Source organism: Lissotriton helveticus, chromosome 8 (assembly GCF_964261635.1).
Source record: "Lissotriton helveticus chromosome 8, aLisHel1.1, whole genome shotgun sequence".
In the NCBI taxonomy this organism is placed as follows: domain Eukaryota; kingdom Metazoa; phylum Chordata; class Amphibia; order Caudata; family Salamandridae; genus Lissotriton; species Lissotriton helveticus.
This window is the reverse complement of record NC_136069.1, coordinates 903,847,266-903,873,868: the sequence shown is the minus strand read 5'-3', so window position 1 is coordinate 903,873,868 and position 26,603 is coordinate 903,847,266. Positions and strand designations below refer to the sequence as shown.

The following is a 26,603-nucleotide window of genomic DNA, read 5'->3' as shown; positions in this document are numbered from 1 at the left end:
TGGAATTAAAAGACCTTCTAAAAATCCATCTTGGAAAAGAGAAACTCATGAAGATAGATTGCGAATGTGGAGACAGGGAAACATGAGTGAAGGATTGTATTTAATTCATGAAATGGTAATGGGTTCTCCTACAGGGAAATCTATGGAAAGTGAATCTGAGGATGCAGTTATGGAAGAAATATATACAACTACTAGAAAGAATCAGACTAATCAGCCTTTGAGACCTCCTAGATCATGGTCTACTCCGGTGGTTTCTACTGAAACTTCACCGAGTGCACCTCCAATTAGTGAAGCTCCTAAACTTTATCCAAATAATTGTGAAATCACTGAAACTCCTAGAAGATCAGAATTCGAGAATGCTCGAAATGAAGGTAGACATTTTACAATGACTCCAAGAGCAAGGGAACCTCCAAAAGATTATGCAAGAGAGACAAGAAATGTTGAAGATGTTGATTATAATGAATATTTAAGATCTAAAGAAGAATTAATTAAAAGAATGACAAAAGGCATGGAAGCTGTCACAGTTCCAGTAACAATTGGTCCTGTTCAGCCTGTATTTGATCAAAAGAATACAAACAAAAATGGATTAACTATTCCTTTAAATACAGAAATTCAAAAGGCTGCTGAAAAATTTTATTCAGATTTAACAGAATTAAACACTTCTAAATCAAGAATGCCTGATTTAACATTTAATGAGGATTTATCTCCAAAAACACCAATGGGTGCTATGTCAGATATAGGGAGTCCTGAAGTCAGGGTAACCACACCAAAACTTGATGTGGCCAAATTAAAAGCGAATATCGAAGAATTAATAATTGGAACAATTGGCCCAGATAGTTTAAATTACTATCGGGATGATGAACTACTATTCATTTGCAAAAGCATTCAGTGGAAAACGAAAAATAAATATGATCAATTAGAAGATCTAGCTGCAGAACTTGAAATCGATGTGAGTAAACAAAAGAATTTTGCAAAGCATTACAGATTAGACTTTTCAGAAAGTGACATTGAGAGTTTGAACTCAATGGGAAGAATAGTTCAAATTAAAGATTTGATTGTCTATATCAAAAAGCTAGGAGAACTGAATAAATGGAGAGTAAAATGGACGAAAAAGAAGGAAGATGAAAGATTGGATAAATTGTCAAAACAATTTCCAATGAGAGAAGTTGCAGGTGGAGGATATGTTCACATCCCGTGGTCGAGACAGGACATTCTGTTATTTACAAATGACTTTCCAAAATTGAGGGAAAAACCAGTCGAGTGGTACAGGCAAGTTGATAGATTTATCAAAGTGTCAAAAGTTCTGTGGATTGATTTAGATGGATTTTTTGACATTGTAGTTCCATCTGATCTTTGGACAGAATGTAAAATATCTATTAGTTGGCCAAAAGCAGAACCTGAACGAATCAAAGAAACAGGTGCTCCAAATCCACTTGTAATGGATTTTTATGAGAAAGTAATTGTTTGGATGAAAAACAAAATTCCACCCAAAGAAGTTGATTGGGTTAAAATAGAAAGAACAGAACAGGAAACAAAAGAATCAGTTCATTCTTTTTATGAAAGACTATTGTTAATCTTTAAACAATACAGTGGTTATGAAAAATTAGATGAAAAAGACATGAGTCATTTTGTCTATAGATTTGTTTATGGACTAAAACCTGAAATTGGAGAAATGATCAGAACTAGTATTGTCGGATGGCAATCACTATCTGTAGATGATATACTAAGAAAAGCAAAATATTGTAGCGATGAAATAGAAGTAAAACAGAAGAAGCTGAAGGAGAAAGCCATGTGGGCTCAGGTAAAGGTGGCTGAGCAACAGATTGCCAGCATGGGAAATAAGAACACTAATTTTGTTCAAACTGGAAATACAAACCAGATACAAGGAAAGTTTAAAGGTAATAATTTCCCAAAGAAATTTAGCCCAAAGATAGAAGAGCTGAAACAAAGATTACCTTGTTTTAATTGTGGCGAAATTGGACATTGGAGGGACGAGTGTCCTCATCCTCCTAAAAACTTAAAGAATCCCTTATTGAATCCACAGATGCAGAATGGTGTTAACCTGCAGCAACAGCTACAGATGCAACAGGGGTTAAACGAATTTAACATTCAGCGACAGTTACAACAACAGCAACAACAACAGGTGAATAATCGTCAAGACCAATTGCCACAACCACCTTTTCCGAATTGTGGGGGAGTTCAAAAATATAATCCAAACGTGGGATTTCAGGGAAGTGAACAGGTAATAAAACCACAAAAACAGCAAAAGCAGCAAAGGGTTCAAATGCAAAATGCTTCACAACAATTTTTATTAGCAGAAAGTCAAGACAGTGATTCTGATGATTATTGCTGACGGTGCCCGAGAGAGGAGGAAGAGTGTGTTGTTGGAGCCACTCTTGAGGTTGACCAGTCTGGTCCTTATGTAAACGGGAAAGTTAATGATGTAGACATCACTTTTCTAGTGGACACTGGTGCTACCCGTTCTACTGTTAGATCAGTGGAAATTGAAAACCTACCTCTCTCTGGGGATACCATCCAAGTTGTGGGAGTAAGTAATCAGCAAATTAAAACAGACTTAACTGATCCAGTACCAGTTGAAATTGGAAATTACAGAGACAAACACAGATTTGTGGTTTGTAATAGTAGTCCAGTAAATCTATTAGGCAGAGACATCTTATGTAAAATGAATTGCAGGATATATTGTTCTCCTGATGGAGTTGAGTTACAAACAATGGAGGAAGATGGTTTATACAGGATGACAATGATGATGATGGAAGCAGAAGTAACAAAATTGTTTCCTGCATTTGAAGAAAAGGATTTACCTGAAGAGCTAAAAGAAACAGTGAAATCTGAAATATGGGATTTTACTGGGAATGAGATGGGTCTAATGAAAAACGTAGATCCTGTAAAAATTGCATTGAAACAGGGAATAGAATTTCCAAACACTCCACAATATAAAATGAAAACAGAAACAATTGAAGGTATTACACCTATAATTGAAAAATTAATCAAGCAAGGTGTATTAAAGGAAATGAAGAGTAGTTCTTGTAATTCACCAATTATGGGAGTTAAAAAGTCTAACGGAACATTTAGGATCGTACAAGATTTGAGAAAGGTTAATCAAATTGTCATTCCATGTTGTCCTGTGGTTCCAAATCCAGCAGTAATTCTATTTCAGATTCCACATGATGCTGAATGGTACACAGTCATTGACCTTTGCAATGCATTCTTTACTGTTCCCTTACATCCAGACAGTTATGAAATCTTTGCTTTCAGATTCCAAGGTAAGACCCTTGGATGGACAAGAATCCCTCAGGGCTATACAGAAAGTCCTTCAATCTTTAATGAATTGTTAAAAAGATCATTAGAAGATTTAGACTTACCAGGTAGGTCTACATTGGTGCAGTATATTGATGATTTGTTAATAGCTGCAAAGACAAGAGAAAATTGTGTAACAGACACAATAATTCTGTTAAATCGCCTTGCAGAAGAAGGACATAAAGTGTCCCCAGCAAAACTACAGTTTTGCAAACAAGAAGTAAAATATCTTGGTCACAGAATTGCAAAAGGAAAAAGACAAGTAACAATAGAGAGAATAAAAATGATTCAAGCAATGTTACCGCCACGAACACAAAGACAGGTCAGAATGTTCCTGGGAATGGTAGGTTACTGTCGACAATGGATAAGTGGATTTTCAGTAATTGCAAAACCACTACAAAGATTGACAAAGTCAGATGTAAAAGATCCAATTATTCTCAATGATGCTGAGATGGAATCTTTTGAGAACCTGAAAAAGAGCTTATGCCAAGCTCCTGCTTTAGGTATGCCAAATTATGAGAAAGATTTTGAACTGTATTGCAGTGAGAGAGAAGGATGTGCATTATCTGTATTAATACAGAGACATGGAAATTTAAAGAAACCTATTGCATACTTCTCTGCAGTTCTTGATCCAATTGCAAAAGCATTACCAGGTTGTTTGAAAGCAGTTGCAGCTACAAGTATCAGCCTCGAACAAAGTGAAGGAATCATTATGGGATTTCCTGTGAAAGTTTTTGTGCCTCATTCAGTTGAAATATTACTGACAAGAGGTAAGACTCAACATTTAACAAGTAGCAGATTGACAAAGTATGAGAAAATCATACTGGGAGCAGATAATGTTTCGATTTCAAGATGTTTGAATCTGAATCCTTCTACATTACTGCCTGATTCTGAAATTGTTGATGACATTGAAACAGAACATGAATGTTTAGATGTCATGGAATTCTGCACTAAACCAAGAAAAGACATCAAAGACAGACCTTTATCTGAATCGGATTTTGTCTACTTTGTAGATGGCTCATGCTTAAGATCCGAAGGAGGTGTCTTGAAAGCTTCATACTCAGTTTGTACAGTTGTAGATGTTGAAGAAGCATCATGTCTTGAAGGAGTTCGTTCAGCACAAGTGGCTGAATTGATTGCTTTAATTCGTGCATGTGAAATATCAAAGGATATAAGAGTTACCATCATTACTGATAGTCAGTATGGGTACGGAGTTGTGCATGATTATGGACAACTCTGGTCACAGAGAGGATACATGACATCAACAGGATCACCAATTAAAAATGCAGTTTTCATTAGAAGATTAATTGAAGCAATACAATTGCCAAAAGAAATTGCCATTGTCAAATGTGCAGCGCACACTAGAGGAACTGATTATATTTCCAAGGGAAATGCCTTCGCAGATGAAACAGCAAAGTACTGCGCAAGGAAAAATTATTCATACAATCGAGAGAGGAGTAAAGAAACTGATTCAAATTCATTAATGCTAACAACTGTTGTAGAAACATGGCATGAGATTAGAGATTTACAAAACGAAGCAGATGATGAAGAAAAAGACCTTTGGTTAAGATCAGATTGTAGACCACGTGAAGAAGATGGAGTGTGGGTTTACAAAGATGGCAGAGTAGTCTTACCAAATTGCTTGATCGCTGACATGGCCAGATTATATCATGGTCCTGCACATCTAGGAAGAGATTCTATGGTCAGACTTTTTAGAGAAACATGGTTCAATACCAAATTTAGAACCATTGCTGAATCTTTTTGTCAAAGGTGTTTGTCATGCCAACAAATGAATCCAAACAGAAAATCAGTGGTGGGGACAGGAATAATTGGTCGAGAGGGTGGTCCCTTTACCAGATTACAAATGGATTTCATTGAAATGCCCTTACACAACTGTTTGAAATATGTACTTGTAATTGTATGCTTATTCTCAAGATGGGTAGAGGCTTTCCCTACACGACATTGTGATTCAATTACAGTAGCAAAACTATTGCTCAGAGAAATCATCCCAAGGTACGGTTTTCCAGTCACTATTGAGAGTGATGGAGGAAGCCATTTTGATAACAAACTGATGAAGTTAATTTGTGAAGCTTTGAGCATTGAACAGAAAATACACTGTGCATACAGACCAGAGGCATCAGGTGTAGTTGAACAAATAAATGGAACAATCAAAAACAGAATTGGAAAAATGTGTCTTGAAACAGGTATTAAGTGGACTGATGCTCTTCCACTTGTTTTGATGTCATTAAGAAGTACACCAGATAAAAAGACAGGTTTGAGTCCTCATGAAATTTTAATGGGAAGAGTTATGAGGCAAGCTTTTGTACCTGTAGGTAAACTGTTGAGCATAAATGACAGTGCAATTTTGGATTACTGTAAAAGGTTATCTGATATGGTAACTTCTGTGTCTAATCAGGTGGGAACTGAAGCTCAATCAAATGAAAAAGTTTTGACTCATGATCTGAGACCTGGCGATTGGGTCAGAACGAAAGTACATCGGAGAAGGAATTGTCTAGCTCCTAGATGGCAGAAACCTAGGCAGATAATCTTGATCACTACTAATGCTGTAAAGTGCAGAGGATTGAAACGTTGGATACATCCTAGTCATACTATTCCAGTACCAACTCCTGAGAGTTCTGATGTTGAAAGTGATACCACAGATGATTCTGATTCTGAAGCAGAAGACAGAACAGAAGGTGAAGTAATTCCAGATTCTGAAGATCGACAAGAAAGTCGACATCTGGAAACTGTGCCAGTGAATGGAAATCTGACAAGAAAAGACTTAGAAATAATTGAAATAGATTCTGAAGGTGAAGAGAATCTGTTAAAAGGAAAGATAACTGAGGATTCGGTTGTCTCTATTGAAGACAAAGAAGCTGAACCAAAAGAAGTTTCAGACCAGGAGAGTATCGAAAGGCAGAGAACAAACTCTGAAGTAAGGAACAAAAATCCGAAATCTGGGAAGTTAGAGGTAATTGAGGAAGAGGAGGAAAACGAATTACCGAGTACCAGTGATGGAAAACAAAGTGAAGTTCCTGAAGGAGTGAAATTGCCGAATAGAGAAGTTCCTGAGTCAATTGAAATTTCAGACTACGAAACTGAAGAAAGTGACGTGGAAGGTGAAAGTGAAAACAGAAAGAAAAGGACTTGGAAGTCAGAATCAAATAATTCTGAACCAAAGAAGAAGTACGTGAGAAAAGCAGACTACTGGCCAGGTGGAAGATTGAGAGTCAGATTGATCAAAAAGCCAATAGAACAAGTAGAGGAAATAAGTAGTGAAAAGAGTCCAGGAAAAGAAGTTGGAGTTGGGAGAAAAATTGAAGTGATATCGAGAAAAGGGAAGAAAATAATAAGACCAAACCAGAAATACAAGTCTCCTGAGTGGACTTACTTAGTAATTCCACCTGTTATTGAAATATATGATAGTAGTGAAGAAGAAAACGAAATACAAGAAATTAGTGACAATGATTGAAGTACAGAATTATTAAATTGGCAAAAGGCTGAAGAAAATTTGTTAGTTGACACAAGGTCGAAGAAAAACTGTTTAGTTGAAGAAAACTTATGTATGACATAAGGTCGAAGAAATCTTGTTTAGGGTTATAAAAGAAAAATATATTTTAAAAGGGGGGTGTATATAAATTTTAAAATTTATTTTTATTTTTGAGGCTAAAACTAACCAAAAATGCCTTATGTTAAGGAGAGCACTTCAAAGTGTTCTGTTTTCAAAAGATGCTGTAAGATGACTCTGGTATGTCTGCTCATTTTAGTTCTGCTCTGGTTGGTACTAGCTGTGATTATCCCTTTAGAAATGAATAGAGAATTACACAAAGTTAACATAACAAGCAAAGCTCTGGTTAGCCAAACTAAACATAGTACAACTGCAAAAGTTATTGATCATCAGCCTAACATTCATCAAGATAAATCAATAGGTGATTTTTCAAGTAATACATTCACAAAGCTATTGAGTGAATATGTAAAGGTAATGGATGCAAAAGACTGCTATGTCTGTGTTAAGTTACCTGCTTCTGTTTCTGAGGGAGTAACATATAATATGCTTCCTCTCACTTATGCTGTAACATGTAGTGTATTAACTAGTTTATTTTATCAGACTGGTCGTTTAGAATATTACTATTCAAATTATGATGAAATTTTTGCTAATGTTAAGATTGACAATGCTTTAAATAAGCATAAGAAAGCAAAACAAATGAGAGAATATTTCCTTGTTACTAACGAACTCACATATGAGTATGCTTACAAGAATAATCTAACATGTAAATTAAGTGCTGAAGGAAAGAAATTTTTGAATATGGTTGAGGAGAGAAGAGCAATTTATAAGAGAAATGAATTAGTTAAGCAGACTAAGTCAGCCTTCTGGCAAAAAGAGGATGAGAAATTAAATGGCAAAATGCTTGAAAATATTGCAATTCACATAGACAAACCTGTTAGTGGAAAGCTTTGCATTAGAAGAGATAATACACTTTTTGATAATTATTTTGTAGGTGCAAGTAACTGTGAAGATACTTATCAGATTATGGGAGGTTGGGGATTTAAAGGTGGAAAAGATCCTATCTTTCCTGGGATTTATTTTGTTTGTGGTGACAAAGCCTACTACAACCTTCCAGACCATTGGTATGGAACTTGTTATGTGGGAATTGTTTTTCCTAAAGTGTTTCATGTTGACAGAGATTCAGAAGGATTGTTTAAAATTCATAATTATGTAAATAGAGCTAAAAGAGAAACTTTTACCGAAGTTCTGGGAGATATTTTTCAAGCTGTAATACCTTTTGTTGGTATAACCCTAAATGCAGGAAGAATCAGAAAATTGTCCACTATAGTTGATAGATTATCAACTGACACTGCTGATGGGTTTCAATTAGTGAATGTTGAAGTTATTGCAATTAGATCCATGGTAATTCAAGATCGTCTTGCTTTAGACATACTCCTAGCAAAAGAGGGAGGAGTCTGTGGCATTTTACATGTCCAACATTGCTGTACATATATACCTGATGAAAGTAAGAATATTGAAATGTATATTAAGAATATTACACAAATGCATTCAGAGATAATTCCTTTAGAAGAAGAAGATTTTACAGGGAAACTTTCAAAAAGGTTTCAAGCAATTAAAAACTGGTTTCATAATATCGGAAGTTCAATTCTTGGCAAGATTCTGGCACCTTTGATTATAATAATATTCATTTTTATTTTGACCAAATTAGGTTGTTTGTTACATAAAAGAAAGAAACAGTTGAAAGAAAAGAAAAGAATCTATAAACTCAGAAAAGAAGAAGAAAGGGAGATCGAATTACAGGAGTTACATAGAGAGCGTCATGTTAATTGCAAAGATTATGCAGAAACAGACTTTTAGATTTACTAATACAAATGAATTTGAATCGATTTCTTAAAAATTTAAATTACCAAAATTTTGAGTGCTGGTGTGGTGATTTGTTAATCACCAGATGAGGGAGTTGATGGAGCGAGATAGAAAACAAAATTTTGTTTAAACTCGCAAAGTCACATTTCCATAACATGAATAAAATTATTAATGATTTGTGATATGTCGTGCTAATACAACTTAGATTAAACTTTACACGTGGGGGGACTAACATGTGTGCTCATAAACGTGCATAAATGTTGCATCTTTTTGTTCGTACAAAATAATAAAATAATTTATTGTTTTCGTTTTTGTCATTACTAATTGCTGCAAACTTAAAAGAAGCATGTGCTTGTTTTGCTTTTCTTTGTCTGTATGATGTCATTTCTACTATTCTAGGTGCATATGGGTCTCATGGAAAAACGGAGACTGGTAAATATAAACGCTGCTTTATTTGTTTGCAATGGCTAGGTAACATTTTGATTAATCGGGTGGGTTAATTAATTAGTAAACCATGGGGTGGATACAGAATCTACTTTATTTCTTACATTAATACTTTTCTTGTGTTTGTTTTATACTAGAAAATATAAGTTGCCTGCTTTTGGGCCTAGTCATTTGAACCGCAGAAAAAGAGCTGACATATAATTCTGCAGAAAGTCACGAGACGCCCATTCTGAATTAAAGCGTTTATTGAAGCTGCATTCACAAAGCAAAAACTGATGAGCTGACATCATTCTGTCGGACATGGCCAAGGTCGAAAGTGAACATTTTGTCAATCCTTAACTTGGCATCCGCGGAAGTATAATGAAAGTCAATGGACGCTGCGAGAATGACTTAATACATTTGTTGCAATATGAGGAAGCTTCTGGCTTCACGTGGAAGGAACAATGGTCTCTATGAAATATGATTTAGTGGAACTTTTTGGAAACTGGGTGACATGTCACTTGTCACTCTCAGCCAATGGGACGTCGAAGATTTCTGAAAACTTTCCTTTGCTTAGTTTAGTTAGCGTAGAAAGGTATAAAAAGTCATGCCCTTAGGGATGGGCTGGCTGCTGCTTTCTGACTTTCCGATGAGGGTGATGTGCTACTGGACTTTGAGTGGAGCACGTAAGAATCCTCAAAGAACTTTACTTTAATTTCTATCTATTTAGCTTAGTTAGGGAATTAGGTTTTAGAAATGCTAAACTTTATATATTTTCTTTAAAATTGTTTCAATTGCTTAAATAGTAATTTTCTCATATTTCATTATAATCATGCTTGCATTATTGCTAATAAATTTCATTTATAAAACTTTCAACTTATATACCATAATTTAGTAAATAAATATTACTTTTGACAAACAAGCTGGTCTTGGTTATTCAGAAGTGTAGGTTACTATTAGCTAGATCACGTCGCCTATGGTGGTCATTTAAATGGTTGGGTTTTATTCTAATGACAATATTCTTTCTGCAAATGTATAAATATGTATATAGTTTGTAAATAATGTGTATATAGATTTATTCTGACCACCTGATTCAGTAGGCCCAAAATATATCGGGTTTATAAATGGGTCCAAATTTAGTTTAGAATTTTGTTTATAGGTTATGAAGTTGGGTAGCGTAGTTTATGATATATTTTCTATAGCCCGCTGGATCAGTAACACTGCTTTTCCATGAATGTCTCTAGCAATACTGGGGTTTTGGAAGTTAATAACTACGCATCCACCCTCAAAACTCTTCTTTATAAGCCTAATCCATCTCACACTCCTTGTTTATAGGCTTTGTGTGCTCTGGCAGGTGGAAACGAACAATTGTATCTAAGCCAATGAACAACCTTATTCTTCAGGGATTCGGGGGTCTCCCCCAGCCCCTGATTTCAACAGGGGAACATTAGTCAAGACTGCCAAATAAGGGCAACAAGCAGGGGGAAGATTAATAGTTACTAACTCCTAAGAGGGCATGTTTGAATAATGGGGATGTTTATCCGTTTGACTCTGGTAAAGTTGGCCAATAACCGATGTCTGTGTGGGGGGCACATTTTCAGCCCCTTACACATTACCATCCATATTACTCACCAAGGTCTGACCTAAGATAGTATGAGCAGTGGGATGAGCCATGGTTTTCCACAGGAGGGAGTGGTTTATTTGCAGCCTTTATCTGCCTAGATTTTAATGGCTGTGCTCTCAACCCTTACTATATGCGCATTGGGTAATTTCTCTCAAAAGGAAGTAATATTTTTCATTTCCCCCTCCAACCTCTCCAGTTTTTTTTCAAGAGGCAGTAATAAATAATTTATAATAACTGTTCATTTATCCGAAAAACGGGGTACAAGAGGGTTTGTCCATAGGATTTAAGTGATCAGTAGTCCCCTGTAGAACAAGTAGATCGGGGAGCTTAAATTAACTGTTACATCATTTCGTGACTTTCTTTTGCATTTGGCTGTAGGTGGGCAGTCTGAAGCCGTGGAAGCCAGACATAAAGGTGACAAAGGTACCACCATCCCAGGCACTGTGGGTGATTGATAAACAGCAAGACCCTCCAGGTCCTTATTAAGTCCAGTAGATCGAGTGTCATGGGGCTTCTGCTCTTTGACCAACCCAGATTCCTGCTCCTCGGTAGGTGCCACAAATTTGTCTAGCCCATTTGGCCCACTTGTACTCAGAGAAAGGCGCTGCTCTGCTAGATCTATGTCTTTAGATATAACTCCCATGGTGCGCACTAAAAAGGAGTCTATAGTGGTCCGCTTAGGAATAGTACTCCTGGCTCTACTGGTATCTTAGCACCTCCAACCTTACCCTTACCCATATTATGCTACTAGCAACTGGTTTTATCAGGACATCAACGAAATATGAGAAACTCTTAAGTACAGTAGGCCACTTACTGTCTCACTGTTTCACTTGATAATCTCCTGCAATGGTTGTCTTCCAAGCAAAAATATCCCAGGAATGCCTTTCAGGGGCCAACAAACCAGAACCAAGAGGGTGGGCCCAGCCCAGCCTCCGTGGACCGTGGATGGGTGCAGACGGGCCCGATCCTGGCCCAGTCTTCACCTGTGCCGTGGCGCATCCCGCGATGCTGGGGCCCAGCCCTGGTGCTGGAGATAAGCACCTCTTGGCGGAAATTATGACACTGGTGAGAGCGGGGCAATCTAGGGCATGCAGTTCTCACCCCTGATCCTGTCTCCCTGTTCCTGACCCCCGTCAGCTGCTAGCTCCTGTGGTTGCGTGCCCTGTCAAGTTTGAATCTGCAAGGAAGTATAATCTATTTATGTGTTACAGCACAGCTAAATTGACCATGCAACTTTTATGTGTGTTTTTTAAAACTAATGTGTACTATAACATGTATTTCTACAGAACCCACAGTTCTCTTTCTCAGCAAGTCCATGTACTAGACTAGGCCAGGTTCAAAACTATCGCTCACCAGAAAAGTTTGTATTGGGGTTTGGGATTCTATACTTGTGTGTATGTGTCTATAAAATGTATTCCTATTATTTCCCTACATCACTCGTTGGCTGATTTTTGCACTTATGTTTGGCATGATTGTTGCACGCAAGGGCCAACCCATTCCGTTTTAAACTGTTATTCCATGTGTTTACTTATTTGTGATCTTTATTAGTCCCATTTCAGGCCGATTCTTCAAATATGTTATTTTTTTGTGATTGTGGTGTACCTTCTCCCCGTAAACTTTGCTATTAAGCTGTACATTTGCGAGCTTATATGTGCTGTTTTTGTTATTACGTTTTCATATGATCCCTGCTAAAGGTTAATATATGGATTTTGTATAGTGTTCTCATATGATCCCTGCTAAAGGTTAATATATGGATTGCTTTAGCTAACCTCTCCTTGATAAGAATTGTGCCTCTGGGTGGTCGTTTATTTCAAAATATTTTTATTGGAGTAAATTTTGACATATACAGATACAAGGAAGGCATTTGTCACAATTCTTGGCTGTTCCGACAAGTATACTGTATGGTTTGTGGTGTAGCACGAGAGAGAAGAAGAACGAAAGAGTGAGAGAGAGAGAAGAAAGGGGGGGGGTTATCGCCCCAAGTGAGCATCCAGGGCCGCCCACATGTCACCTCTGGCCTTGTGGTTTGCAGCTTGGTGATTGGCCGTGATGTTGTCTGCCCCTCTTAGGAATGTTATCCAGTTGAACCAACGTTTGAACGTTGCTTTGCTCGTGTTTTTCCAGTTCCCTAGAACTGTTTTGGCGGCCGCCGTTAGCAGGACATCAACTAGTTCGCGGTTCTCTTTGGAGTCGAGCTCCGTATCCTGGAAGGCCATGGTTATGCCTGCTAGGCCTTGTTGCATGTCGCAGCCTGTGATCGTGTCAATGAGGTTGTATACTTTATGCCAGAAAGACTTGACCTTGGGGCATTCGTATAGGACGTGGGCCAGGTCACCCCTGGCTTTGTGACAGTTCCAGCAGTTGTCGCTGTCCCTAGCTCCTACTGTTTCTAGTTTGGCCGGGGTCCAGTGTAGTCTGTGTAGTAGCCAGTATTTAGTTTGTGCCAGTTGTGGGGTTACCTTGTTTTTGGATGCAGAGGTCCATAATCTGGCCCTATCGTCCTCGTTTAGTGGTTTCTGTAACTCCCCTTCCCAGAATGTCAGTGTTTTGTTGTTTAGTGTTGTGGTGCGTGGAGTAATGAGTTTGTAAATGTGGGCGGTTTGGTGGCCTAATTTGTTTAGATTTTGTGAGAACTCTATGATGGTTGGTTTGTGCTTCGAGAGGTTAGCTTTTGTGAGGGCTGCCTTGATTTTGAGAAAGACGTAGAACTCCTTGTTTGGTAGTTTGTGCATGCGTTGCAATGCCTCAAAGGTGAGTGGATTGTTGCCCAGCTCTAGTTGAATTGGTGTCGTGATGCCGCTGCTGTACCACTCTTTGTTTTCCAGTGTCCTCCCTTTGTATGTTACCTTGGAGTTGTACCATATTGATTCCCATTTGGAGCCTTTTATGCTGACTCCGAGTACCTTGTCTACCCTTAGTAGCGCCATCTTTGTGTTCCTGATGATTGCATTCTTTGCCTCAGGGTGTTTGTTGGCCGTTAGCGCCATGATTGGATCTGCCCCCCCCCAGGATGCCTATTTCAAAGTCGAGCCAGACCGGCACGTACTCTGGTGTCGGGGATATCCAGTGTATGCCTTGTTTTGCTATGCAGGCCGTCTGGAAGGCCTTGTAGTTCGTAAGGTTTAGCCCCCCTTGGTCTTTCTTAAGTCTAAGCTTTGATAGGCTGATTTTGGCCCTTTTGCCCCCCCCATAGGAATGAGTTGATTGCTTTATCTATGTTTTTGTGAAAATCTGAGGTCTGGGTTAATGGCAGCATGCTCAGCAGATAGTTTAGCATTGGTGTGATCATCATTTTGATCGACTCTATTCGTCCCCACCAGCTGATGAATTTGGGGCTCCAAGCTTCTAGCTTGCGCCTGATCTTCCTCAGCATCGCCTCCTCGTTGTGCTCTAGGGTCGTCCTAAGGTCTCTACCGAAGAGGAGGCCCAGGTACTTCAGGGGTTTTGTTTGCCACGCAAGTCCGGACGTACCTAGGACCGTCCTTGTTGTGTGGCAGTTCATCGGTTTACACTCTGATTTATCGCGGTTTAGCTTATATCCGGAGACCTGCGCGTATTCCTCAATAGTGTGCATCAGGGCCTCTATTGATGTTTCTGGGTCGCATGTGGTGATCAGGATATCATCGGCATAGGCAGCCAGTTTAAAGGCTTGTCCTCCTACTTGTACACCTGTTATTTGCGGGTTGTTCCTGATCATGTAGAGGAGTGGTTCTAACGCAAGTAGGAATAGTCCTGGTGATGGGGGGCATCCCTGCCTCGTCCCCCTTTCCAGGGAGAAAGCCTCCGACGTGGCCGTATTGACCACCACTCGTGCGCGGGGATTTTTGTAGAGTGACATGACCATACCCCTGTATTTATCTCCTAATCCGAATTTGCGCATACATTGGTCGAGGAAAGGCCACGAAACTCTGTCGAAAGCCTTTTCCGCGTCAAGCGCGATCATGACTGCCCTCTCCATGCTGTTAGCTGTGCGGTTTATGAGGTGGCAGAGTAATCTGGTGTCGTCTTGCGAGAGTCTGTTGTTTAGGTAGCCTACTTGCGACTTGTGTATGAGCTGGGGTAGGTATGTGTTTAACCTTGCGGCCATTATTTTTGCGTAGATTTTGCAATTAACGTTAATTAGCGATGTTGGGCGATAGTTTTGCGGGAACTGTGGGTCCTTCCCTTCTTTAGGGATGACGACGATGTTTGCTTCCGCCATTGAATTGGACATGCTGCCCCTGTCTGCGCACGTCCAGAATACTCTGACCAGCGTCCCTTTTAGCAGGGGTTGGAATTGTTTATAGAAAGCCGCCGTGAACCCGTCCGGTCCAGGTGCTTTATGTTGTTTTAGCGAGTCTATGGCCATCCCCACTTCGGCTCCGGTTATGTCCTGTTCTTGTGAGTCTCTTTGTTCCTTGTTTAGCTTGGGTAGGTCAAGTTTGTCTAGTAAGTTTGCGCCACCATCTGCCCCTAGCGTTTTGTCTGCTGTGTACAGTTCCTTATAGAAGCCCCTGAAGGTTTCCAGGATTAGCTTGTTAGCTGTGTGGGTGAGGTTGTTTTTGTCTGTGATCGCTGCAACTGAGTGTTGCCTTTGTTTAGCTTTCAGGTACCCTGCTAGGGCCCTGCCCGCTTTGTTCGCTGAGCACAGGTTGATGGATTTATTTTTGTTAATCCAAGTGTTAGCCCTTTCACTTAATATCCTGTTTAATTCGTACTTCTTCTTTGTGAGTGTAGTGAGGGTATTCCTGTCTACCAGGTTCGTGATGTGGTTCTTTTCTAGTTCCTTTATCTGGTCTTCCAGTTCTAAGATTTTTTTGTTTCTGCTCCTGTTCATCCTTGCTTTGATGCTCAGGAGCTTGCTCCGTATGGTGGCTTTTAGAGCTTCCCATAGGGTCATGGTGTCGGTGTCTGTGGTGTCGTATTCCTTGATCGCCTCTTCTACCTCAGTTATGTTAGTTGGGGTGTCCAGTATGTCGCTGTTGAGGCGCCAGCTACGGTTTGGCTTCTCATTGTGTTTGCCGCTGATGGAGAGTGAGATGTGAGCGTGGTCTGAAATTGATATGGGGCCTATTTCCGTCTCTTTAGTTAGGTGTGTGTGGGTGACGGACATGAGTATGTAGTCAATTCTGCTGTATGAGTTGTGTGGGTGCGAGTAGAATGTGTATTCTCTGGCGCTAGGGTGTTGTAATCTCCATGGATCAGACAGCGCCAGTTTGGCGCACAGGTTTTTAAGTGTTGTCTGCTCTTGCGTTGTGTGGCTGGTCCTGTGCGGGTGTCTGTCAGTGGCGTTGTCCATCACTTGGTTCATGTCCCCTGCTGTGATTAGTAGTTCCCCTGGCGGGATGTCGCTAAGCTCGCTTCCTACCTCATCCCAAAAAATGTTGTCTGTTGAGTTCGGGCCGTAGATGTTGGCTATGTGTATGGTCTCTTCTCCTCTTTTGATACAAGTGAGTAACCTTCTGCCTTCTGTGTCTGCCTGGTGGTCGTGTACCTTGAACTTTGCTCTCTTGCTTATGATGGTGATTACTCCTCCCTTCTTGTTTACTGCTGGAGAGCATACTACCTCGCTAATCCAGTTTGCCTTGAGTCGATTTGCGTCCTCTGCCGACACTCTGGTTTCTTGGAGGACATATATATCTGCCCTGAGTTTATGTAGGTGTTCTAGTGTCTTCCTGCAATTAACGGGGTGGTTGAGGCCCTTGACATTTAGGGATACAATCTTGATGTCTGCCGCTATTTGTGCTAGGGACTGTGTGTTGGGTGTAGTCATGGTGGTTTGTATGTTTCGCTTGTGCATGCACCTGCGCTAGAGTTGGTCCCTGGCGGCAGATTTGGGTCTGCGGAGATCATCTCCCACCCCTTCTGTGCGCCCCCCCCCCCCCCGGGGTGTGCTTGGGTACTGTAGTGTGTAAGAGGACAGAAAGAAGAAAAAAGAGAATAGGTGACTCCACCCGGTTTTGATTGTCTGTACCGCCTGGCTCCCCACCCGGCCCTCCCCCGCCCCCACCCTCCCCTCCCCCCTCCCCCCTCCCCCCTGTCAACGTACTGTAAACGTGCGACAGCAACGATCCTCCACCCCCGCTTCCCCCGTGCTGTGCTTCTCAGGTAAAGGATATTCTTTTCCGTCTGCTTGCATCTGCACGAGATGCTTGCGTCCTGAGCATTGCATAATACTGTGGGCAAAAAGTACAGAAGTTCCGAGTTCAAGCTCAAGGGTGTGATCAAAGATCAAAAGTCTGTTGAGGTAGATGTGGCGAAAGTACACAAGATTCTGGGTTCAGGCTCGGTAGTCTGTTGAGGTAGATGTGTTGTGTTGAGTTGTCTGCGGATACTCCCGTGGCTCATTCTCTTCGCTATAAGTGTGTAGACTTCTTTACTTAAGGGTGCATCGTTTAATTTCCTCAATGCGATGTGTCCCAGCGCTGCCCTCCCAGTGCTGTGTTATGGTTTAAAATAATGTTATTGCCTCTGTCTGCACCCATTGAAAACTTGGCTGGTTTAGTTATAATTTTACTTTACATTTGCTAGCGTTGCTTCCAAATATTTGGTGGATATAGCCTTGCAGGGGAAGGGGTGACAAGAATGGCTCTCACTGTGTTAATCAACAAGCAGCCAAGGAGGTGGTGGTAAACAATGTGTGGAAGCAATCTGGAAGAACTCCTCTCTTGAGTTTTCAGCTGGTATTTTTTGTTTTTTTGCAGTGAAAGGAACAACTGCTAATCTGCTTGTGTACACCCACAAAGTAACTTTATGGGTTAAAATACAGTATCAACAAAGTTTCTCCATTTTGTGTATTTTAAATAGGTTTTTGAGACGTTTTATTTGCTGACTTTTTTAAATAGCTCAATCAACGTGATTGTTTAGTTTTTAATTCTTTAAGGTTTGGGGTATACTATATGCCATGGTTTAACGTGCTTCTGTTATATCTTATTTCACTAAAACAATTTTTTTTCTTCATTATTGCATATAAAAGCACTTCCAGATATATAAATTCAGACTACCAGTTCTACAAAAAAACACTTTAACTACTTCTCAATACAGTGCTATAATTGGCTTTTAGTGTTTAAGGTTCTTTGTTAAAGAAATAACACTTTTTTTAAAAATTTTGAAGAGACTTCCTATAAATAGCACGAAAGCCCATCCATAGGTGTGTGTGGCCAAATCCCCAGTGGCACGTGAAGTAACAGTAGATACTGTAGCACCCAGGATACTATGGTGCATGGCTAAATACTTGTAAGGTCCTAAAGGCAAGACCTATTGGCAATGCTTGTTTGTGACTGACCTACTGGCAATGCTTGTTTGTGACTGACCTATTGGCAATGCCTGTTTGTGACTGACCCCAATGCTGTTAATATTTGCTCTGAATACAGGTGTTGTTAGCCTATCTTGAATTGCTTTCCTTCTGCTCTGAAAATGATGGTCAGGTTAGCTGCAGTCGGCTTAGTGACACACCCATACAGTAGTGCTTAGCCGGTTTTTAGCTCGCCTCTGTTGACATTTCTGCAGAGTCATGGTGAAAAGCATAGCTTCCTGAATAAAACTCATTCAGCTCGCGGCTTACCAGCCACTCGCTGTCCTCCGCTGAAGCAGAGAGAAAGCACAGAGGGAAAACAAAGGTAAATATACTCCCTGTTGCAAACTTTGTTTGCATTATACAAGTCGGGTTACTTTGAGCAGTATTATTATGGAATTAATGTACAGCAGCTCTGCTACGACCATTTTAAGGAGACCGCGCCTTAACATTTGACCAAGATTGCTTATTACCAGCGCAGTGAGAGCAACCATGTTTCCAAATGTATTTGTTCATGTTGTCACAAGTGCGTACAACTTGGAGCACGTGACGTAAGCTCAGCTGAAACCGATCAGTAAATAGAAAACGAAACTTGTATCCCCTTTTTTTCGTAGCAGAAGGAAGCATAAACCCGGCGTGTGATTACAGCTCATTTGAGTTGTGCACGAAGCTTGCTTTCCCTAAAGAAAAAGTACCTTATATTCAGGGCCACTGGAATTACGCGGCAATTGGGAACGGAGTAATTGGAGCCAGTCACATTAAGAAGTGCTGCAATGCAGTTTATTTGTGGCATTTCGCTATTTTTTATATCGAGACACATTCAGTTTTTACACATTTTTGGAGCATTTTAACACCTGAAAAAAACCCAATAGGTAACTAAAATGTAACAGGTTAAATTGCAATACGTCTGCCATTGAGTGCAACCCACGTTGCACTGTTTCAGTGGGGTTTGGTTGATTTAATCAAGGAACTTTAAAAAAAAATGTGGCAACAGCAGTAAATTATGCAGAGTCCGGTGTCTGCACTTAAATATCGCATTCGCAGTTACATTTTTAGTGTTAATTCCGGATTATTGAGATAATAATTTGACATGAAGCAATACAACAATTTGAGGATAGTTAGGGTATCAGGTGGGTCATGAAAGCAGATGGTTTGAGAAAGGAAAAGGGTTTGGGAGAGAAGTAAAAAAGAAGTGATGGCTCCGTGAGTACAGTTAAAAGGCAAACGGTGTGTCTATTCATATGTTCCTTAGAATGAACTGCTTGAAAGTCTTTCAAACAACTCCACATCTCACAACTTTATCACATATATTAACATTATTTAAAATTACTCTACTTGGGTAGTTGAGTAGGTGTTTGCGTAAACAAAGACTCCTTTAAAAAGCTTATTTTGATGAATCGTCTCTAATATATATTAACTTTGATGGATTGGAATTCATTAAATGCAATGTCTTGCATTGCTCGCGAAAGCCCTACTTTTTTTTTTAATGATGACTGAACATTTGAGTGGCTTTGTGTTACTGGTGTTCATGTCCTAACTGTTGCTTTGCCAACATTATTCTTCTCACAAAGGGGACTGAAACATGTGCAGCTCTGCTTCCTATGACCCAGTGGTACTGTCATCCTCAGAGACGTTACATCCAGACAAAGTCCTACTTATAATTAATATAACTCTTGGTGTGGTTTCCCCCTGTCTTTTTGCCTCTGACCCCCTGTTATTGTCTGTGTGCTGGATTTTGTTGTTGCTGGCTTAGCAGGGGTGGATGCTCCGTTAAGGTGGAAGTGTGTCGCCCCACTGCTCGCAGAGCAGGCTTGAGTTGAGCTTGCCTCCTGTTGGAAGTCTCAGGTCCATCAATGACTTCACCTGCAGTATCTGGGCTTTTCTTTTGAGAGCCCCACTTTACCAAGTGGTGCCAAATCTAGTTTCTGGGCCCTTGGCTTTATGTGTTAAACAAGAAGAAACCAGTACATCAAGTGTGACTTTGGCGCCTGTAGTCCCAGTTCAATGCAACAAACGCAACTTGCAATGCAGGCCCGACTTCGCCACAGCGCCTCTCGAGCCGCCACAGGGGAAGTCCCAAGTACTGCGTCATCGAAGTCCGTGGCCTCTGACTCCACCACAGCACCGATGGCCCCGTGGGGTGACATCAAAACTGAAATCGACGCTGCGTGGCTTGATTCTCAATACTTCATTGAGTTTGCACCACCAGCAGGATCGACACCTCGCTGCAATGCCGCATCTCCTCCCCTGTGCCGTGTAATGTCCAGAGCACCAATCTGCTAACACCCTGCATTGACAGTAAGGAACTGACGCCACACCAGCACCTGCGACGCCTCACCTCCCCGGCACCCTGAAACGTCTTTGTTTTGCCATCGTTTCCAAGGTACTCTACCCAGGGTCAATACGACTCTTTAGCCAATCCACGCCCCATTGTGGTCGGACTGAACTTTGAGATTCGACTTCGTCAAGCACGTCGTTATAGCACGAGGCAGAGCTATTGAGTTTCTAAGTGCTAGACCTACATCTAATTTTGAAGGATCAATAATTTGATTTGTTTATGTTGGATTTTTGTCTTTTTGCTCTTGTTTAGTTCAGATAAATATTGGCTATTTGTCTAAATGGGTGAGGAGTACATTTGTGTTGTTTTCACTGTGTTTCTGTGTGTGTATACAAATACTTTACACATTTCCTCTGGGGATAAGCCTGGCTGCTTTTTGCCAAGCTACCAAATTGGTGAGCATAGGTTATTTTGTGGGTGTACCTTACTTACCCTGACTAGCATGTAGATTACATCAATGTTCTTACCCTCAAGAGTCCTACTAAGAATTCTTCATTTTAAATGAGGTATTATTGTTTTTCTTCATTACGGATTCTTTATTCTCACATAATTTCAGGCTCCACTGCTAGATTTAAAGGGGTGATATTTGAGTATAGTAAAGTAAAGCCCTGCTGCTTTTTAAGTGAAATGATGTGAAAATGCCTGGTTATTTACTAATTAATGTATGTTGACTAACAACATTTTCACTTCCTGCGCTAACCAGCCACTGACAATTTAGACGTTGCCATAATTGTGTTAGGCATCTGTGGAACGAATTAAAGAGGTAGTTGTATAGCACAGCGATATCTTCCTAGTTACCTCACGCTCCTGTTTAGATCGAAACTTGTTCCACTAATATTTTTAGAACCAATGGCGTTAGTAATCTTTCTGGTAATAACTAAGTAGAGGTTATAATCCTGGGCATCAACATGGCAAAACAGTACTAGCTAAGTATGTTCTTTTCTACGGGATAGTTGTAGATGTTTAAGAGTATATTTTACATATGTGATTCTTATAGCAAATGACAAACAGGTGTAAGTATAAATGCTTTCAACAATAAGAACTACATCACTGACCTTATGGCTAGCAAATTTTGTGAAAATACCAATAATGATGTTAAAAAATGTGACCTAGTTGAACAGATGAAGATGGGCTACTTTTGTTGCTGAGATCCATTTCTCATGAAGAAAGTTTACAGGGAGAAGGAACTCTGTCACTCCACCATCTTTGGAGATGCTACAAAGCTTGTTCCTGATATCTAGTGTTTAAAAAGGTGCGCTGACATTCAGCAGCAAAAGGAGATACACTATTGTCCCAAATTCTGACTAGGATAGTCTATTCTCCCTACTGAGGGAAAAACTGGGCTAAATATAGTAAATGTATTATTGGGCCTTGCGTTTATACCTGTACTGTTTTCAACGGGAGCTTGAAAAAATCTCTGGGGATTTAAAATGGGCCAATAGTTGCTGGTGATATTTTTAGTCTAAAGTGTTGTCTTTTAGAAAAGGTTTGGTAAAGGTTAATACCCGAATGTTTCTTTTTAATTAAATGGGGTTGACTATGCATTATTCATAAAAGTACGATTGCATTACACTCTTTTAAGGTGTTTGGAGGCTGGGTTGTTTTTGGGTGAGCTGCAGTTACTGAGTATTTTTAACAAGGGAGTGGTGTCGCTGGATAAATGGGCTCAGCAAGAATGTGTAGATCAGTGATGAGTCTGTCGGAACTGGGTCTGTTTGACAGTGCTAGAAGTTTGGTGGATTTGCCTTTCAAATGGCTTTTAGTACATTTTGGTGATTTAGGAATGAATACGTTTGCATAGGAGGGAGAATGTAGACATGTGATGTTTGTACTCTGAGAGGCTATTTGAATAGTTCATCAGTCTTTTTTTCTTTGCTGGCCTTTATGTTGAAGTGCTCTTTCCTAGTCGTGATGCTGTGTGGTACATACCATAATGTAATACTCTAGGCTATGTGTTTCTTGTGTTGATTCAGGAAGGACGAATCCCTGCCAGACTTTCAGGCTAATGAATGGCAATGTAATTTAGATCAGTATAGATCAATTTCATGTACATTTATTTCATGTGGCTTTCCTGAAAACCTGACATGGTCCCAGCCCTCCTAGTCTTTCACTAGGGACTAATGTTTTAGGGTGGATTTGATTGTGGATTTTCTCTTGGATGCTTCAGTTAATTTTGTTCTTGTGTCAATGATGTGCAGCCGTCAGCAAACCAGCCTGATTTTAGTTGCATCACAATCCTTTATGGGTGCCTAAATATGTGGGTGGGTGGTTTGATCAGTTGGTATGTATGTGAGGTTTCTAGTATTCGGATGTAGGCTGAGGAAATCTAGTGCAAGGGCTATTAGGTCATATGTTGAATTCCATCTGTAAAAGGGGTGCGTTTGTTTACATGGTGTTTCTGAGCCAAGTGGTCTGCAGATGAACAGCATGTTGGAGATGGGATGGAGATCTCTTTGCAACTAAAAAGTCACATTTTAATGAATGATATTTTTGTGCATACAACTACTCTTAAACTTGGGATGCACATGCAGCTCGGGAAATGACTGACCGTAAAATCTGGTCATGGGGTGCAGAAAGGCAGAACTAGGAGAAGACTAATGATGACGTGCAACTGATAGGCTGATATGAACACTACTTCACTGTATACCCTCCACATTCGTTCAATTTGCACTAGCCCCAGACTGAAACTTCTTCACAATTTTTTGGGGTGAGAAGTGGTACGAGTAGCAATGGCAAAGCAGTATTGTGTTTGGTGGTGAAGGTAACCATCAGTAACTGGTGGGTTGGGCACTCGTGTATGTATGATGGGGTCAGTAGTGATGAGTGAAAAGAAATGAAGGAGCATTTGATGAGTGTAGTTGTGGATCACTGCTGCTGAGTTTATCTGTATGTGAGTTAAAGTGGCACTAAGACTGGTTGAGGGGAAAATGAATTGAGGGGCGGTAGTTGGTTAGTTTTGGTGATGTTTGATGGTGAGCGGTTATGTGGATCACTTGGTGATTGTGTGGAAGATTGTGAGTTGTGTGGGGTGCTGTGAGTGAATGTGTGAGGTGTGTGAATGAATGTGGCTATGAATGGGTTGTGTTGAGGATGCCATTTTAAAGTAATTTTGCAGATAGCTATGGGGTGATAGTGGGTGTGGCCATGGGTGAGTGATGCGAGTTGGTGGCACATGGTCAGTTGTTGTATGCTTGGCAATGTAGGCTTGTGATGAAGATGTTTTTTGGTGAGATTTGGATAATCGGGCATGGGTGTACATTAGTCAGAGCACTTGATGTGAGTGAATGTTTGGGGTTGGGGTGAGTGGTATTGTCTGCAACTTTAGGTGTGTGTTGAATAGGGGTATGGATGGTTTAGGTTACAAATATGGGTGGCCGAGGTTATTGGAAATGTTTGACGCTTGTCGTGATCGTAATGTGGCTGTTTATGAGTGGCGGGTGAGTGGTTGAGCAATAGTTTGATTTATAATATGGATGTCTGAGGGTTAGTTACAAGTGATTCATTGAGAGTGGGTGTTAATGTGGATGGCTGAATAAGGAGCGTGAGTGGTTCGCTTGAAGGGGTGTAGGCGGTGGCGAGTCTTCAGAACTTTAAATCCAATTTTCACTTCAGGGATTGAATAAAAAATTTTGGGCACAAGCAAGAGACCCTCCGAGGAGGGAGGGAAACCACTTAAATTCAGGTAGACCGCCACTTAGATTTGGATATCAAGCAAGCATTGGCATTGTAGAAATCTTTTTTTTTTGTATGGCTAGTTGAATGTTTAAAGTCTACAAAACCATGGTTAACACCTGTGTACAAACTCTGTTTATTGGTACAGCCTGCTTGTCCCAAGTATAGAGACAAGAGTTGGAATACCTTGGGCGGTTTGCTTATTTGCGCCTTTTTGTTTTCAGTGCAAAACAAAGCTGAAAAGAAACTTAAGTAGAGAACACACAATTCTGCTGCCTGTCTTGCTGATTCGTAACTGCCCATTTACCTCTCCGTTCTCCAAGTCATTTCCACTGACAAAGCCCAGGCATCTCTACCAGATATCTGAATGTTCAATGTAAGTTTTGCTCAACAGTTGTTGAGATTGTTACATGCTTAATCATTTGCTAATTTATCGATGTCTGTGTTTTTTGAATTTCCAGATTTCGAAGTGTGCAGTTTATTATTGCACCAAAGCGAGGATGACCTGCAGGAAAGTTGTGAAAACTCTTCTGAGTGTGGAACAATCGGAAGGTGTTGGTGCCCGTGTACGAAGAAGCATTGGCAGGCGAGAGGTAGGTGACTTTTACACCCATATTGTATTTTGCATTTGAGTTGTATAGCTAAATGAATGTGTGTATTCGGTTGTGGATTGCTGAGCAACACAGTTGGGCGATATAACACGTTTTTACCTCTGTGCCAATTTTTGATTTCTTTTTCTCTCTCAGTACTATGAGTTGAAATCAGTTTATTAAGACATATATTCATGAAACATAAATATTGCCATAATGAAAAACATATAAAAATCACATAAACCACCATCCTAACATAGCATCATTAAAAGCTAAACTTTTTCTTTTTTTTACGAGTTTTATATAGCGCGAACCAGACCCGAAAATATCAGGTATCAGAGTGCTTTACATAGCACCAGTTTCGTTACATGAGGACACATTCATTTTTGTTAGGCACGGAGAGATTACGTGATTTGCCCAGAATCACAGGATGTTAAGCGTCGTTGCTGAGACTTGAACCCGGTTCCCCAGCTTCGACTTCGACTGCTCTAGCCATAAGGCTACATTCTCTCCTTAACCTTGTTGTTTAAGATATATTAAAACACGTGCAATGCCTATGGCAACATAAAACATACATATTTGCAAAAAGAGCAATTACCTCATACTTTGACCCAATCTGATTTTTTTTTAAAACTGGTTTTAATTTTTTCTCTTGAATAAATAATAAGGACAATCAATGAGAACATAGGATACAGAGCATTTTATTTTTAAAAAGCATGTACTCATTCCATTTTTATCCCTTATCCCATTGTACCATTCTGATCAGGAAACAATTGGTTTACAGCCAAGCCGCATTTTAAGTAATTCTAAACCCACTTTAGGGTCGGGAAGATTTGTCAAGTAGGGGAAAACTTTTGCCTGTCCAAGAGTGTTGACTGTGATCATTATGTAGGGTTTCATAGAAAGGTATTCTATATCTATTGTTTGGGAGGCATTAGAGGAGGATTTTATAGGAGTGAATTTGTTGTGAAATGGGTCCCATGTGCTCATTGTACCTAAAGGACCATGACTAGTTTTCATTTCACTGGTTCTTTTGATCAGGTCTGTGACCCATTTCCTCTCACTAAGAATAATCTCTTACCACCATAATTTCGAAATATTTGAAGCCTCTTCACATGAGGACAGATAATTAAGGAAGCTTAAGAGATGTGAGCCTGCCATAATGTAGCAAGATGTGAGATTATCCTCTTGCCATATACTCTGAACCATGGTACAATTAGGCAGGCCAAACATACGTTTTAACGCTATACTCTCCACAGCCTCCCAATTATTCCCAGCTTGTAACAGCAAAGCCACGGCTCTGTTGAAGGCCAAAGGCGGGATTTTACTTGCAAAAGCTCTTATAAGCGTGCTAATGAATCTCACCGTACGTGAGTTTAAATTCCCCTAAAACACCCTGTTTGTAACCGGGCTCTTGCCCTTGTTATTTTCATGTGGTCAACCCATTTCCGGTTTTTTAAAAGAACAACACTAATTTATGGCATGACCACCTAAATTCGCTTTTCATCCAAAAATCATTTTCACTAAGTCTCCTTTCTCACAAAAAACATGGTCTTTGTCTTTTTTTAACATTTTTCCCTACAATATAGTGATAGAGCATTAAGTTCCCTTTGCAGGTCTATGGCTGTAGAATCCAATAAAATTACATCGTCTGCATAAAAGTGGCAATCTCTGGTGAGAAAGACTGGGTGAGTTGTAAACCTCCTGGCAAACCTGACACATAAAGACTAAAAGAGAAGGTGCTAGTGCATAATCTTGACGTAGGCCATTCATTATGCTAATTCTACTAGATAACTACCCCAAAAGATCAAAATCTACCTGTGCCCATTTTGCCGGATGCAATGACTGTATAAAAAATAAAAGATCACAAGGGATTTTAAAGCCTCTTAACTTCTCCTAGAGCAGCCCTCTTTCCACTGTATCAAAGAAGACTGTACAGAAGTCCACAAAACCACAGCACAGCCTCTGATTCAGTTTTAGAGAATTCTTAATAA

General features: G+C 40.1%; 1 protein-coding gene across 3 annotated transcripts in view; it reads left to right on the top strand.

The window, feature by feature from the left end:
- The window catches only part of PIR (pirin), a 492,836-nt gene that overhangs the window by 27,594 nt on the left and 438,639 nt on the right, over positions 1–26,603 (top strand). The window contains exons 1-2 of one of the 3 annotated variants that reach the window (XM_078657705.1): positions 18,230–18,334; positions 24,481–24,612. In XM_078657705.1, coding sequence (XP_078513831.1) covers positions 24,520–24,612 — 93 coding nt within the window. In that variant the 5' untranslated portion in view covers positions 18,230–18,334; positions 24,481–24,519. Of the gene's footprint in view, positions 1–18,229; positions 18,335–24,370; positions 24,396–24,480; positions 24,613–26,603 lie in introns of those variants that run through there. The other 2 variants (XM_078657704.1, XM_078657706.1) reach the window with 2 other exon arrangements.